At 41.3% G+C, this 17,170-nt stretch overlaps 1 protein-coding gene across 9 annotated transcripts in view; it reads right to left on the bottom strand.

Moving 5' to 3' along the window:
- pcdh19 (protocadherin 19) overlaps positions 1 to 15,994 on the bottom strand; it is an 80,387-nt gene extending 64,393 nt beyond the window's left edge. For 2 of the 9 annotated variants that reach the window (XM_047353435.1, XM_047353434.1), the window contains exons 1-2: positions 12,800 to 15,991; positions 7,158 to 7,272 (exon numbers count right to left, since the gene is read on the bottom strand). In XM_047353435.1, the coding sequence (XP_047209391.1) occupies positions 7,158 to 7,272; positions 12,800 to 14,931 (2,247 nt within the window). In that variant the 5' untranslated portion in view covers positions 14,932 to 15,991. Of the gene's footprint in view, positions 1 to 6,944; positions 7,291 to 12,799 lie in introns of all 9 variants that reach the window. The other 7 variants (XM_047353431.1, XM_047353430.1, XM_047353429.1 and 4 more) reach the window with 5 other exon arrangements.
- Between the last annotated feature and the right edge of the window lie 1,176 nt (positions 15,995 to 17,170).

Raw genomic sequence — 17,170 nt, forward strand, 5'->3', positions numbered from 1 at the left:
CATGTTTTTACTGGTATTTTGATGATTTATCTTTGGTGATGAGCTCCAAGTCTTTGAGGTTGGAAGGCCTCCTTGGCGTCACCTTAATGCTTAGCTCTCTCCACAGATCCTCTATCAGACTCTGGCTGGTCCATTAATACATTAATATTACTTCAGTCAGGAAAAAAATATGTACAATTAAAATGACTTTAAACCTAATTCTTCCAGTGATATGAATAATGTTGGCCTCCTATAATATTCTTAAGCCAAATGAACATCCTACACAAGCAACAGAAAAAAGACAAGATTATTTTCTGTAAAGGTCACCATGATTTGTGGAAAATAATCCTGCCCTCATCCAAACACTGCATTTTACAGAGAGAAATAACACGTTTCAGGCAGCAGGAATACAGGTTGAGAAAAATCATCTCCATTCTATAAATAGATCTCGTTCCATGCTCCTCTCCTTCCACGTCTCTCTCCCAGCAATTTGCCAGGACTTGGCGTTTTCTTTACCTCACTCTCCCTCCGTACAATCTGTACGAGTCATATGTTGTTAAGGACACTCATGGTGACGTGCGTACGTCAGGCGCTGTCACTCCTGTGTTTTGACTGTTAAGCTCTTCTGGATGGATGCTCTGATCCTAACAAGAGGGTGCCAACCCAGCAGGCCTGGGTGCTCCTGACTGGCTGCCTGCGGTTGTTATGTCAGTTTGTTGTACCTCTGCAGCATCGAGGATGACATGCAGTGATGGGGGTGTTCGCGGGTTGGGGTCAGGGCTATAAAAACCTAACCGAGTGTTAAACCATCGCTGCTTGCCAAGGAGCTGAAAACCATCTCGTTGAGTAATGTCACTCAGTGACCATTAGCCACGCCCTTACTGTGCCTTAAACACAATAGGAGGAGCCAGCTGCGGATGATGCGGGCTCCATCACTGTCATTCTGCTAATTTGCTTCTGACAGACAGCTTTATTTCACCTTATAAACAGTGACACTTGAAAAGCGGAGCGTTTTCTGAAATTGCTGCCTTACAAATGACCTCTCTAAATAATTAACAAGTTCGTCTGCTGCTAAATCAGCGCTCATCTGAAGCTTCTGGAGATGAAAGATTATTTGCCAACTGCTTTGAGAAGGAGGTGACTTTAAAGAATGCAATACACACCTCCTGAGGCTTCAAAATGTTAAAATATATATTAAAAACATGCTATAAAAGATCAAAGATTATATAAGGAGCTTGTGTAGAGTTGGTATACCTGCGTAGTTTAATACATAAAGGTGATAAACATATACATTTTTAAAGGATTTCTAAATGCCTGTGCAAGCATTCATCCGTAACAAGAGAGATGAGACAAGATGAGAGAAAAAGGGCCTCTGCTTTCAATTTCTGCTTCTCTGCTATCTGTGTTGTTTTTCTCCCAGTTACACTTTCAGCCAGCAGTGATGTCCTCCACTTTATGTCAATCACAGCTTGCTGAAGACAGCAAACAAACATACAAAGCTAAAGCATTTTGCAAGAATCAGTCTGCAAAGATTAAATGAAAGAGCAGCTGGAATAAATTGTCAAAATCTGCTCGACTGTCCCAACTGCTCAGAGGATTCACAATATTAATGTTTTTTTGTTGTAAAATTAAACAGCTGCGGAGAGACCAGTATAAAGTATTTATACCTCTTCAATGTTTTTACACTGTATAATGACAGAATTACAAGCTTCAATGTGTTTTATTGTGATTTAATTTGATAGACCAACACAAAGCAGCACATAACAGGAAGTGGAAGGATGAAATGACACATTTTCTATAAAATACAAATAAAAATCTGCATTTGTACCAGCTTTCCACATCTACATGCTGAAAGTTTTGCTATTTTTTCTTTGCATAAACACCTAAACTCAATCTGATTTGTCTGAACTTCGATTAGGCCATTCTAAATCATGAATACCCTTTGGTATGAACCTTCACTCTGGTTGTATGTTTGGGGTCCCCCTGGGGGAAGGTAAACTTCCACCCCAAACTCAAGGCTTTTGTAGCCCATAACAGTTTTTTTTTTCCACAGTTACCCTGTATTTAGCTCCATCCATATTCCCATTAAGTCTAACAGCTTCCCTGCTGAGAAAAACACGCATCCTTGTAATAATAATAATAACACTGCGCCTCACAAGGTGGTGCCAACATGATGGCGCCACTACCTTGAGATGCGCAGTATTATTTTTTCTGCAAAATAAGTTACATTTTTGTTCTTGCTTGGAAAACGTTCAAGGAGTATAAATACAACAGTAAGAGCTGTGGATATGTCAACTTTTTCAAACAAAAAAGAATTCAGCCCTGATTTTTCATTAAGAGAAAAGTCTTTTCACCTGCTTCTGTGAGATTTCTAAGTCGCCTATAATCAGGCAACATGCTAATGTCCCAGCCCCTATTTCAAATAATACAAAAGAAAAATAATGTCTGGATATGTATTCATGAGTGAGTGTGTAGGGGGAGATTGGCACTTTAACAGATGTGTAGCATGCACTGACAGCATGACACATATTTTGCATGCTCAATATGACAGGTTTGGATGCTCCCGTGCTTATTGTCCCGATGTGAAGCAACAGAGAAGGATACTCTGTCTCGGCGGGGCCACTCCCTGTTGTTCCTCCCACGTAAATACCAAAAACATCTTCTTACTTACAGGGAAGGAAAGAACAAGGCGAGTGCAGCTATGTTGCCTGATTTATTTAACTTTTCTTTATGTATTCTAGCTGTTTTTGACTGGTTTGAGTAATGTGTGTTACTGATTCCTGTTTGAAGTTGAAACTACCATTCAAATTCATTAAAACTCATGAGACAGAACCATAAAGAGCAGCACAGTAAGCATCTGGAGGAAGAATGCTTCAGTTATCAGATAACTTTTCCTTGTGGGATTCAGTCTCAGCTGAATACTAAACATCTTGCACCACGCAGGGAGATCTCCAACCACCTTTTTTAAAATTCACCTGCTGTCTCTTTTAGATTGATTTATCATCCCTCTAAAAGGAAAAATCATCATTCTTTTACCTGAATCATGCTAATTGACAAGGTAAGATCACTCATGTTCCTGCTCTGCTCATTATCAGGATTCACAGGTGTGAGAAGCCTTACTGCGCATTACAAATTCAAAAACACATTCTAGCCAAAGGCCATTCCTTTACTGTATAATTGTCTCCCCCCACCAAGTGATTCACTATAATTAAGCCATGGAAGACAGCTTTATTCTCCTGTGAGCATTCATATTAGTGCTACCACAGTCAGGTCTCACAAACATCTCACAGCTGATGCTTTTAAACACAATGGATAGTCATGTTTAAGGAGGCATCTACAGGCTTTCACTGTCACAACTGACAATGCATTACATACAATGCAACTGCAGGGATGAATCCTTCTGGGAGACCTGTCACTGTTATCTTGGCCAAGTTGAGCCTGCCGTGTCTGGGTGTCTTTAAGAGGAAAAGAACAACTCCAGCTGTCCTAAAATAAGCAGGATGCTTGCTGGACCACATAAACTAAACAGAGCAGAACTTTTATTTACTATATAAACAAATCACAACTGTCCATGCTATGAGGACTTGAACGTAGAGAAATCGGTTGGAGACCAGAACCGGCTGATTTTTAGCTTTATTGGCCCTTAAACAAAACAAAAACCTAATTCAAGTAAAAACAAACACTAAAGAGCTCCATTCTTTAAAAACAAATATGGCCCAGTTATTGCATGTAAACACAACCATGTCACAATGGCAGGAACACTCTTCAGTGTAGAAGCTCTTACTGAATAAAAAAGACTACTTGCTAGCGATTCAGTGTCACTGAGGTGTTCAAAAATAAAATCAGAGGATTTTCTGAAGAAGCATTGGTCCAAAACTGGATGTTATCCAAAGGAAACTGCACTTCTAATTTGATTTCTGAAGTGGATCTCATGTCTTTGCACTTGTTGATTTATGACCCCCAATGGTGGTGGAACCACTTCTCGAAAGGGGAAGGAGACAGTTGCTGTAGTAATGCTAACTGTGCATAACTGGCTAAAATCCGTTTCAAAAATCAGCCACAGAACTCGGTACATCTCCAGAAATGACTAAATAAATTTGAGCTGCCTTTTGGGAAAACAAACTTCTCTAATGTTGATAAATGAATCATGTGTAATATTAAGGTTGCCCTCAGAATGGAAATATTTTTTTAGGGGATAAAGCACAAACTCTAATCACAACCACACAGCCACTTGTGTCCTAACCAGTCAGGGGGATATGGGTCGAGTGGTTTCAAGCCCGAGCCCGCTCGTTGCAGCAAAGCAATTATCAGTCATTCCACTGGTGTTTGTTTGTTCTATAAATGGAATTGCAATTAAACTAAACCCATTTTTTTTATTTAAGAGCTGCATCTGTACATACTGGATGGCTTCTGTCTCTTGCAAATGTCACGATGGTAGGGAGGAAAAACAATGCCAACTGGTGCTGTGCAAGGTTACTCTGTTGGAGGCTAAGGCATGCTCTAGCTGCCACTCTTCCCGACTTTGCCGATCTCGCACACACATACTTGCTTTTCTAAGTCCAGATAAAATGTGCACAGACTGGGTCAAAGAGATGTTTGTCAACATCAAGTGTAAGAAGGAGAGAGGTGGAAGCTGCATGCTAAACAGCTCCCGCCTCTATCAAGCCAATCAACTGGCCCTTAGAAAATGAGAAAACATGGACACCTGGCACTAAGACTTGAGATTCACCCTCCTTATCTGTCTATCATGCCCTCACGCCGCTCCATCAAGACAACTCCAAGCTTTGCATAATGAATCATCAAAATCAATCTCCTCTCCTATTTGTCTTCCTCTCCTCTTTTTCATTAGCCCCAAACAAATAACTGGAGCCCGAATCCTGAGTCTAATGCAGTTTTATTGAATGCTTCAGCCACAGACGTGTGACATTGTAAAACATTTTTTATACCTTTGTTCACTGTTTAGTTCCTTGGCTGTGAAACAGAGGCAATGACCCACAGAAACACATAATCACAGTTCTGTTTTGCTTGCCGTTTACATCCGTGCTGGTCATTGCACCCATTCGCTTTATCATGCTTTGTTGTTTTGGACGTTTCACAAACAACGTCTTTGTTGAGAAAAATTTAGCTCCCTTCTTTGGTACTTTACTGTTAGTAAAATGCGGTTTTATGCCTCCAAACAATATACCTTATTTACCAGCAAGAGTTATGTTGTTTGATCAGAAACCCCAATCTATCTTATTTTATTAGAGTTAAATGGCTTAAATTGGGAATAAAACCAAAATAAATCAAAATATGGAAGTATAAACATTTTCTGAAAGTAATATACAATTAAATTACATCATGAGCACAATTTTTCCACTTTACGACATTTATTTTCCCAATTTTATGCAGCTACTGTAATATTTCTACAACTGAGTAGAAAATGGGTGTCTAAAGGTATGACATGGAAGACATAAGGGACAAAACAGCAATGCTTGGGTATGAATTGGGGTGAACAGAGCTTATTTCCCTTGTTCCCTTCCACCCCTTTAGTTTTCTACATTCTTTGCTTGTCATCTATGCCTCTTAAAAATGTTCCTATTTGCTTCCTGGATGAGATACAGTGGGCCACTCTATTATTTAATAAAATGAAATGCACAACAGGTGGGAAATTCCCTTCTTTTTTAAAGCAAATCTGCCACCAACACTGCAGGATAACCTGACCCACTTTGCTGTTTCCCCAAAGCTGCCAGGATATATATATATATATATATATATATATAACACATAGCACCACATAGCAACACACGACAATATCCCAATACACTTTCTCTGTCCTTCCACCTGTATTATTTCAACACACACGCTCACACAGAGCAGCTGAGACAGTCCCAGTAAATCAGCATGCCTGTAAGTAGGTCTCATTGACCCCTCAGTGTCCAATACTGCCTGGATCTCTCTGGATCATCCGCTCAATATATCAATATCCATCCTGTGTTTCTTGTTTTAAGACCCCCACACCCAAACCATCACACTCCACTCTCCCCACACTGAATGTCAAACGGAGATTGGACTCATCAATTTCAGGAAGATGTGTATGTGTGTGTGCGGTAGAGCTTTTTATATGAGTAAGCATGACACACAAACTCATAAAAACACATAGACTGATGCACTTTCTTTCTTCCATAGATACACATAAATGTCCCAGTCCCCCATGAGAGAAATGGGTCAAGAACAGAAGGAGGTAGATTGCCAAGAGAATCCAATAGAAGAGTTCATATATACAGAAATCCATAAACTAAAGATCAGCGGCATGGCATACACCTGTCAGCTTGAATAGCCTTTCAAGTCAGACCTTCACTGCTCTGCCGAAGCAATGTGTGGCACGTCGGGGCAATTCGATGGCTCGCCATGCAGAGCAGCCATGCGGCAAACACTGCAGCCAATCCGACGACATACAGATTCAAGCAATGATTATTCTTTCTGTTAGCCCCTGAAATGATGTGTGGTGGAGCTGATTAGCCGAGTCAATACATCTGGCAGGTGCACAAACTCTTGTTCGTTTTTTCCAGTGGCTCAGCACACACCCAAACAGGGAGAGGGTAAGAAAGAAAGAAAGAAAGAAAGAAAGAAAAAAGAAAGAAAGAAAAAAAGAAAGAAAGAAAGACAGACAGAGAAGCCAAATAATCCACTTTGTCAGGCCTCCAAATTGTGCTTGGCAAAGCGTTCTCATCACAGGTCAGCTCCAGCGTTTGGGCACCTTGAAATACCTTGAAGGATTCCACTCGACTGACATATTGCCTGTTCAAATAGCTCAGCTTTTCCATCAGCAGCAAATTTCACTAACACTATATACTTTGGTGCAATGCCAAATATCTCTAGACCTTAGGATGTGTTGAAAGAGGTTTGCTTTGTTAGGATTTAGTTTTACCTAGGAGATCAAGGACTAGGAGATCAACGACATAGCACATTGGATTGTATCTCACCTCTGGCAGCGGCATGCCGTTGATGATGAGGTCTGGCTGCTGGTGACCCTGCCCTGTGAACGAGTGCTGATAGCCGTGGTTGGGGGCTGCATTGCGTGAGTTCTGGTTCTCCACGTTGAGGAAGGTGCTCTCGGAGCGCCTGCAGCCCAGCGGCAGGCTCTGCTGGTGGTAGTCGAAGTAGTTGAGCGAAGAGGTGAGAGATGAGCAACTCACCACATTCATCTTGTCTGTCTCCTCGACGTCTCGTGGCACCAGGCGGATGTCGTTCTTGCTCAGCTTCTTCTTCTTGCTGGATTTTTTCTGGTTGCCGTAGGAGTACTCCGCCACCCTGCGCAAGTAGAAGAAACTGAACAGACTCAATAAAGCAGTGCTCTGTCTTCCCCAACCAAGCCCACACAGTCAAAGAGCATCAAGCCTGTCATGATGGGTGCCAGACGGAAGCTCATGGGCAGGGCCGGACTTGAAGTCACTGTTTCAGTGCTTTTTTGTAGTCATGTTTTGTTTGGCGTATTAACAAACATGAGGAAAGTAAATGGATTTTGTGGGACATCAAGACGTCTTGTGTGTTGCTTTTTATGCACTTATTCGTTTTTATTAGTGCATGTGTATTGATTTCAAGAGTAAGGATATTCACTGTGTGGTGCTGTGTCAGGACGAGATAAGTTCCTTTTGCTGTTTTGCCACCTGCTCATATTTTTTACATGTTAAGAAATCAGTTGACCAGTTTGGAATATAAACTCAATAATCTATGAGTACTCCCAAGTAGTCAGAAAAAACTGCCAAATTAATCAGAAAATAGGTCATGACATCAGTTTTATCAGTTTAGTAAATTTTCACTAGCACAGATAGAGCGTTCGCATAACTTTGCATCAGATTGATTAAGTAAGGTTTTTATTGGCTTATTGCTGCAATCTTTGAGTAGTAGTTGTAATGGCACATCTGCTGTATACATGGTGCGTGTGCTTCATGGAAGCCTGTTTTATTTAATAAATTATGTATACTTCAGTGTTAAATGCCTTGTAAGTTGATGCTTGTTTACTGGAGGCATTGGGTTTTATGTGCTACTGAATTGCAATAGTGTGACAGTAGCACCAGTATACTGAGGCAGAAATCCGAAACCTCACAGTTCTGGGGGCCATAGAAATACAGTATATACATATATACTAAGGCTGCACAATGTAAAAAAATACAGTGAATTTTGGTAAAAATGGTGATGATAGCATTTTGGGAGATGTCATTTGTGTCAAGTGTGAGCATTTGCTACAGTGAGACTCTGTCCAACTGGCTAAATATTACAGTAGCATGTGAAATGCATGTTCATAACACTTGGAATATATCAGGCAAGAATTATTGCACTCCAAACATTACAAACACCTTAATTTACAAATTTCAACTTCTACCTTCTAAGGACTTCTAAACACATGTTACTGTGAGTTGTTTTGATTTTGTTGGACTTTTTATTTTAAAGTTAACTGATCCGCAACTACTTGAAAAAAAACAACATGATTTTACAAAGACAAACCTAACCCTTGACCCCAGCAAGCCTTCTTTGGTTTCTGTGTATTTCAGTGACTGAGTTAAACAACCACATAGAGGCCTGACTTATGTTACTTTAACAGTTGGGGTCTATTTGTGTATAGATGAAGAAATTCCTAGACTGGTGTCATCTTTATTAAAGCCTTTTAGAAAGGACAAGTACAAAGGTTTCAGTAAAACTATTTTAGTGTGGATAAGACCTATAAAGGCTCAGAGTCATGTTGCCACTTTGAAAATTGTACCGCTGCTTCATAACGATATTCTTTTCTGTCCAACTTCTGTTGCATATCTGTAAAGCATGGCCTGTACAGTTCTTTGTGTTTTGTTTTAGAACCTTTCATAGTTTTGTAGATAAATGGTCATAAAACACTTTTATATAATTTAATTTAACTTTATATTATTTTCTGGGTTTTTTCTATTATATTTCTTTCTACCTATTTCAGTTATTTCAGTTCTGAATCCTTTTTGGGGCCAGATACAAAATGTGGAACATTTTTGAGCCCTGATCAAATCAAAGTAACTGTCTGACCTCCTACTGACAGTTAAGATGCATTGCAGTCGTACAAACTATTCTCCTTACACTTTAACATGAGTATTACTTTAAACTAGTTGGCAGATTTCTTACCCAAAAAACTCAGATACGAAATGAGAAAAACTGCAGACGTACAAAAATAACAAAGAAGCAAAATGACCAGCACACCTAAAAACCTTAAATTTGAGGTGTACCTATCAATGTATTGTAGTTAGCATGAATAAAATAAAATAAAAGCAACCCGTGTGGATATGGCACCAAAACTGGCTCTATCCCATGGGCCCACCTCCTCCTGAAATCCGGCCCTGCTCATAGCCTCTGTACGAGTGTGGAACGGCACACAAAGGTAACCCACCACACCTGACCTGCAGTGGAGCCATCATGGATGTTTGTTTGCATTTGCATGCTCAACAATCAACATGTCACAAACAGGCTGAATATGCAAACATGCCAAAACCACAGAAGCAAAACAAAAGGAGAACACTGAACCTGAGAAGCACTACCGGTGTATGCAATCATATTCAAAGCACAGAAAGTTCACTGATTCCATTTTTTTTTCTTTCATTAGCAAGCAGGCCCACAAGCAATATAGAAAAGCAAGAGAACTGCAGATTCAAATTTGTTCGGCGGCTCTCTGTGACTTCTGCAAACTGAAGCTGAGCACTTTGACTTTAATAAGAGCAAATGAGCAGCAAAGCTATGCGTTATCAAAGGAAGCTCACATTGGGGGAAATGTCTACTCTTTGCACAGCCTTGCAGTTTTTCCACAGAAAAACAGATGTTAAGTAGTCTAGTGATGACTACATCCCCCACAGGACGTATTTACCATCATGTCTGGTGTTTTTTGCTAATTTTATTTTACAATCTCTACTGACTCAAACTCTGGAAGGTAAAATCTAACTCGATTGGATTGATCCTAAATCAAGTCCATGACAAAGATAGAGATATTGGTGAAGTTGCAATCTCTGTTCCTGTCACTTTTTCTACATTTCTTTATTCTACACAGCCACATGGGTCTTTGTTATTTGCCCAAATGCATCACCAGGGCCGTCACTTTTTTATTTGTCTTTTCATTTGCATCTTGATACAAGCACATACTCTTAATCAGCTCCTTCCTGATTCAGAGGGAAGAATATGGAAGAAAATACATCTCTGCTTTTTTTCTCAATCGTTTTCACATGTTGTTCTCTCTGACTTGTGCCCAAATTGAAATCTTGGAGGAGAGAACTTCAGAGCAAGACAGACTGACAGAGGACAAGCAATAAATTGGAGATAACTGCTCCTCATATTCGAGGTGGTGACTGAGAAGCAGAACACATCAGCGCTGATTAAAGCTCCCAGCAGGGAGACGGGCTCACAATGGGAGAGAGAAAAGTAGTGGGAGCAGTTTTGAATTTCGGATTTGTTGTTTGTCTGTCACTGTGTCTTCTGTGCAAAAAATGTAAGAGTGACATTTAAATAAAAGCTAATGTTTTTTTTTAATCAAGCTGTAACTTCACAGATTTTTTTGTGTGTCTATTTTCAATCAAAGCTAATTCAAAATTACATCTGGAAAAGTATTTTTAGTCAAACCGGAAATATGGCTTCTCCAGGTCAACTTTCAAATGTGGAGCAGCAATCATTTCTGATGCTTTCAGTCAAGAGGTACTTAATTTCCATATCTAATCTAGGCAGTTGAAAACATTTGTAAAAAAGAAAAACCTTAGATCAGTACAGAAGAAATATAAAATCTGATTATGATTGTAGTCTGTATCTTCTGTATCTTTTCTCTTTTTAAAAATAATGAGGTGAACCTCAAATCAACAAAATTACGTCAAAAACAAAATATGATTATAGCTTTAGGATAAATTCACAAATCCAATCTATATGTAAATTTTACAGTGGTAATGTGGCACATGCAGGGAAATCAAAGCCAGAGCTGATGCTCAGATTGATGAAGAAAACAGTATTACCATAAATGCATGAAAAGAGGGGGAAAGCTGCTTTTATCCATAAACCTGCCTTGTAACAGTTCACGACGCTGATGTAACTGATAATATCATCTAAAGCACAAGTCTAATCTTCTACATTTATTTTAGAGTAGTTCCTTCTGATGTGCCTTGATGAAAACAGAGGGGAATCTGAGTGATCCTGTAGGACTGTCCGTAATCACAGCAGATTAAAGCTGATAACAGCCAATCAGCCACGGTGGACATTAAATAATAAATGTCCGGGGCTGCCATTGAGGCAGCAGGACATTAATTGTCCGGCAACACATCCGCAAATTGAACATGACAGTCGGACCGTTGTATTTATGAGTCAATTGGTTACAATGGAAGGATTAAATCCATCAATCACCGTTTGCCTTAATGCAGAACAGTGGGCCTCAGCAGAATGTGTCTGATTTAAAGCAGTCGGGTTCATTTCGGTCTACTTCAGCTGTGGAGCTGAGAGGAGAGAGAGAGAGAGAAGGGAGAGGAGGGGAAGAAATGATCTGCAGTCCTCACTTACAGGGCCTCTACATGCTGCATGATAAAAAAGCAATGCACTGTCAACTGGCACGGTCGCATTCACACACACACACACACACACACACACACACACACACACACACACATTCCAGGGTTCCTATGGAGTCTGGAAAAGTACAAAATTATCTAAAGGTTAAAAAAAATTCAGTTTCTGTAAAATAATGGACTTTTTACATTGATTTATACTTTGAGGACAGCTTTGAATGTACACTTGTTCCTACAGCCACTTAGATAAGAATTTTATACTGGACCTGTCATTCCTGAACTGGGTCTAGAAATCCTTTTTTTCATAAAAGAAAAGGATACCTCACATATCCAGCTGTGATTTAAACTATCTGTAGTTAATGCAGGGCAATCCAAGCCATGTTAAGCCATATTTGACAAGTTGTAGTGGCACAGATTTTAAAAGGTGTCCATATGCCAAATTAATAACTGAATGTTATTGATAATTAAACCCAACTACGTAAATGTTGTTTTTAACTCAAATGTCGAGAATGTTTTAATAAACTCAAAAAAGTCTAGAAAAGTTGCCAATTAGATTTTATAATTTACACAGTTGGGTATGCATGTAAAAAAAAAGAAATGTTCAGACATCATTCCTTTTTACATTCTCTTAAATATTCTTAATTTCTGAAAAATAAAAGGCTTTTTACTTTGATAATGGCAATTTCACTGTGTCTTTGGCCTCTAAAGCCTCTTTGCCTGTGGTTCTTGAATTGGGTTATTTTTCCGGAAAGTTGGGGAACATTTTGACTTAAAATATCCATGTTTTATGTTATAAAAATTGCTTAAACCAGTGGTGGATTTTTTTTTATATGCCCCACCACCAGGTAATTGTGTAACAACGCTGAAGTAGGTTTCTGATTCACAACTTTTGATCAATCTAAAGACTTAATTTACTGTTTTTAAGGAAAATAGATTTAATTTGATCACCCCGAGCTCAACGTATACAGTAAATAAACAGATCAAACCTGAACTTGATTAATCTACACCAAATAGAGATTCTTTAAATCACGGTTTTAATTTTTTTAAACATTTGTTGTATTTGTGAGAACACAACAAAGAGCTTTTTATAATGCTTTTGTGGCACCAGGGCCATCTTAAATTGAGAGAAGAATAAAAACTGGGCCAGAAGGATTGGGTTGCCCAGGGCCTCATATATGCCAGGACCGCCACTGGCTGAACTATCTAGACATTAGGTCTAAATAAGCAATGAATTTTGAAATTTAACATTTGTAGGAACTCTGACCTTCACATTTTTTGTGTTCATTCAGTACCTGCAGTTGTATGTCCGGATTTCCTTGTTGTCCCTCTTGCACTTGACGGCCACAAAGATCATGGTGATGAAGAGGATGGCCGCAATGGAGCCCAGGGCGATGATGAATATGAGAGACAGGTTGACGGGTCCGATGGTCTCCTGGGCATTCAGGTCTGGGGAAAGGTACACCACAATGTAGGCTGAGGCAGAGAGGGAGGGCTTGCCGTGGTCCCTTGCTACCACTGTGATCTCATAGGTGGACTTGGCGTTCTCCCCAAACATCCTGGTGGAGCGTACTTCTCCATTCACCTGGTCGATTTCAAAGAAGGCCCTGTCGCCCTCTGAGATAGTGTAGGTCAGTCGCCCATTCTCCCCCTCATCGTAGTCATCAGCTTTCACCTGGGTCACCATGTACCCCACCCCGGCGTTCCTCGGGATGGAAACCTCCGCTGTCCCATTGACCAGTGGAGGGTTTGTCATCACAGGCGTGTTGTCGTTGACGTCCAGCACCACAATACGAACTGTGGCATTACTGGACAAGGACGGGTTGCCGTTGTCTCTTGCCAGAACTTTGAAATCAAAAGTCCTGGTGTATTCATGATCAAATGATCTCATGGAGTAGATGCGGCCTGATGGATTTATGCTCACATATGTGTTTACATCCATGTGCTTGATCTCACCAGGGACTATGGAGTATGAGACTGTGCCATTCATGCCCAGGTCCGGGTCCTCTGCTGACACTGCCAGCAGACAGGAACCTGGGAGGTTGTTCTCCATCACCATCTCTTGATAGTGTGGCTTTAGGAAGTGGGGTGGATTGTCATTCTCATCTGTGACTTTGACCACCAGAGATTTGGTGGCACGTAACTGCGGGATGCCGCTGTCCTCTGCCTGAATGGTCAGGTTGAAGGTGTCCTTCTGCTCTCTGTCCAGCCTCCCATCAACCAATATGGTGGAGAAGCTCTCATACTCTTGCAGCCTGAAGGGAACGTTGCCCTGTAGGGTGCATTTCACTTTCCCGTTGGCCCCTGAGTCCTTATCTGACACCCTCACCAGTGCAATCACATACCCACGCTGTGCGTTCTCACTCACCTCCACCATCTCTGTGTTCAGCGAGAGCAGGCTGATCACAGGTGGGTTGTCGTTCGTGTCCATCACGTTCACTGTGACTTTGCAGTGAGCCGGGATGGAGTTGGGACCCAGATCTTTGGCCTGGACGTCGATCTCGTAGATTTGCGCGGTCTCGTAATCCAACACGCCGTTGACAGTGATGATCCCAGTCCTGGGGTCAATTTTGAAAGCCTCCCTCGTTTTCTCGGTGACGTAACTGTTAAACGAGTACACAACCTCTCCATTATTGCCCTCGTCAGGATCCGTGGCGTTCAGGTCTATGACTAATGTGTTAACGGGGGAATTCTCCATCACATTCACCGTGTAAACTGGTTCGTCAAAAACTGGGTTGTTGTCATTAGAATCTAACACCCTAATGTTTAACTGGACCGCACCTATCTTTGGGGGGTCTCCTCCATCCTCTGCGCTGATTTCATATGAATAGTGAGACTGCGTCTCTCTGTCTAAAGATTTCTGCACAACAAGCTCTGCGATCTTGGATCCGTCCCCTCTGGTTTTTATTTCTAGTCCGAAAAGCTCGTTTGGGGTAATGGAATAGGACTGCACTCCAAAGATCCCAGAGTCCGGATCGCTCGCACCCTCTAGGGGAAACCTGGTACCAGGGGATGCGTTCTCAGAAATTTCTATGTCAATGTGGCTGGTTGGGAACCGGGGCGCGTTGTCGTTCAAATCCTCGATTTCAACTTTGATTACGCAGATCTCCATGGAGTTCGACATCACTTCTAGGGAAATAATGCACTTCGGGTTCTGCCTGCAAACTACATCCCGATCTATCTTCATCTGGGTTGTAAGAATCCCGGCCGGGCTGAGTTCCACCCATCGCGGTTCTGAATTGGAAATAACCCTCAAGTAAGGAGGCTGCGGCGCAATCTGAAAGCCCTGCTTGAGCGCGTCCCTCGTAACGTTCCCAATCACCGACCCGGGCTTTATCTCCTCGTTTATTCCATATTTCAGGTTGATAACAGCCTCAGTTCCGACCCAGAATAAAAGGAAAACGGTGGTTAGTTGTATTAATTCCATCTCCGGGGCTATCTGTTGAACCTGTTGAGTTTTTCTGGAGAATTACGCACAAGTATGCGCGTCAAAATTGGAGGAAAAAAACGCGCAAATGAATCATCTCATTAAAAAATAAGTTTGACTGAATATATGCCGTCAAAGAGCTCTAATTCTAACAAGTGCCTACTTGATTCTTCTCAGGCAGAGCACATCCTCCGGTCTGCTGCAGCGAAAGAAACACTGAGGGCGACAGAATAGTAAAAACATGCTGAATCTTCTCACAGTTGGGATTTAGCTGTGGAAATCCGTGCAGCTCTCAACAAGGAGCAAACTGATCTCACGTACGATTCATATGTTAAAGTGTCCATTTTTTAAGAGCGCAAAAGGGAGGAGAAAATGCTGCAGAGACTCAAGTCCGCAGAAATCTTTATCTTCCACGCAGATGGAGTGATGAAGCTGAAAAGTCTGTGTGAATTTCACCGCCCCGACCTGACAGGGGTCGATATTCAGGTCGTCCTTTTTTGGATAAAATAATTAGTTTTTTTTATTACAAGCATTGATAAAAAAAATAAAAAATCCTCTTGAGAACTGCTGCTAATAAAAAAAATGGATTTGCAGGCAGGGAGATATTCAACAGTCCGGATATCTTTTTGCGTAAAAGGGGTGCAGTTGCAGGAATGTCTCATCACATCACTCAAACTCCCGATTACCTTTTCATTTCAATCAGATTTAGTCTCTCTTCCAAACCCCTCCGCAAGTCGTCAAGCTTTCACTTCCTAATTAATTCCCTCGCATCTCACTTGGAAAGGCTTCAACAGATCCCAGTCAGTAGTCCAGGAGCACAAAAAGAAAAAGAAAATCCAATGAAAATGCAGTCAGTTTGGGATGAAGCGATGCCAGAGCTTACTGTACGTTCAAAACGCATTTTATGTGTAGCTGCAGAGAAACTGAAGCACAGTAGCCTACATCTAGCCTGACTGAGGCAGGGAGGGATGAAAAAAAAGAAATCATCACTCGTTGCCAATAGGCTGTCTAGTTGACTCCAACAAGCGCTCCTATCGCTTCGCTGGTGCACACTGGCAGACTCGGAGCTCCGAGCTGAGCGCTCAGTCGCAGGACCCGCAATCCCCTCAGCCAATCAGGGGTTACTCAGGAGGGCCGGAGCTGCTGGTGGGTGGGGCAAAGTAGAGCAATGAAAGGCGGCCAACTACCTGTTCTCCTGCAGATGGAAGACTCTACAGGCAATTATGGTGTACACGTTAAACACGGTATCAGACGGTCGTTATGGCTGCTTCCAAAAGCAAGGGTCTTGGAAGGGTGGGGAAGGCCAGGGAGGGGAGGGCGCACTATGGGAGGTGATCTCTGAGAGGGCTCTCATGGGGGCCACAGGAGAGGAAAAAAGAGAAACAGTCTTCTTCATGCAGCAGAGGCGCAGAAGAGGAGAGGAGGTTATGAGGGCTAACTTTTCAGAATTGCGCTAGTTTTTCTCTTCTACAAAAAGACAATAAATCCACTTCTAGTCATATTTCTCCCCGCAGCTTCACCAGGAGGGCTTTGCCCGGTGGTAAGATTTTTAAGGTTTGTCAACCTATGAGCAGAGCAGGTGGTATCTGCAGAACCTGAGAACAATACAAATCTGGGTCATGGTGATTAGAGCCAATATCCAATGTTTTGATTAAATTAATAGTTCAGGATTTAAGTGAGGTTCCTCTAAAAGTTATAAGCAGTTGATATTCTGCCTGCATTGGGTGGATATTTACACAGTTACTAATTATTATTAACAGAGTAAATGGAGGTTGGACACAGTGCAGCAGAAATGATCTTCCTATGTGAAACATGGACTGTGAACGGAACACGTTAAGCATTTTGACAAGAGTAAATGTCTAATATAAAGCTACAGTGATGCTAAAAAACTAAACTTTAGGGTGTGTTTGATGAAGCACTATTTTCTTGATTTTTTGGCTGTCTTACTTTCCTATCAAATGTTTTACATATTTCAAACTTCAGTAAGCTTTTCACAGAGGAAGAATGCTCGAGACACTGCCCTCCCCCACCTCTCTTTATTGTTTAAATAATCGTTCACTTCTTTGTAATAACTATTCAATGCAAACATGACAACGGCTTTACATTCAGAAAATAATGTTTGTATAAACCACTTTGACGTTTTTGTGACTGGAGTTGTTCCAAGATTTTAGAAGTTCACTTTGGTCCTGCTTCCTCCTTGGCCAGCAGTTAGCCTCAGTCTTTGGATTCATACGAAGTA

This window comes from Girardinichthys multiradiatus, chromosome 23 (genome assembly GCF_021462225.1).
Source record: "Girardinichthys multiradiatus isolate DD_20200921_A chromosome 23, DD_fGirMul_XY1, whole genome shotgun sequence".
Classification (NCBI taxonomy): Eukaryota; Metazoa; Chordata; class Actinopteri; order Cyprinodontiformes; family Goodeidae; genus Girardinichthys; species Girardinichthys multiradiatus.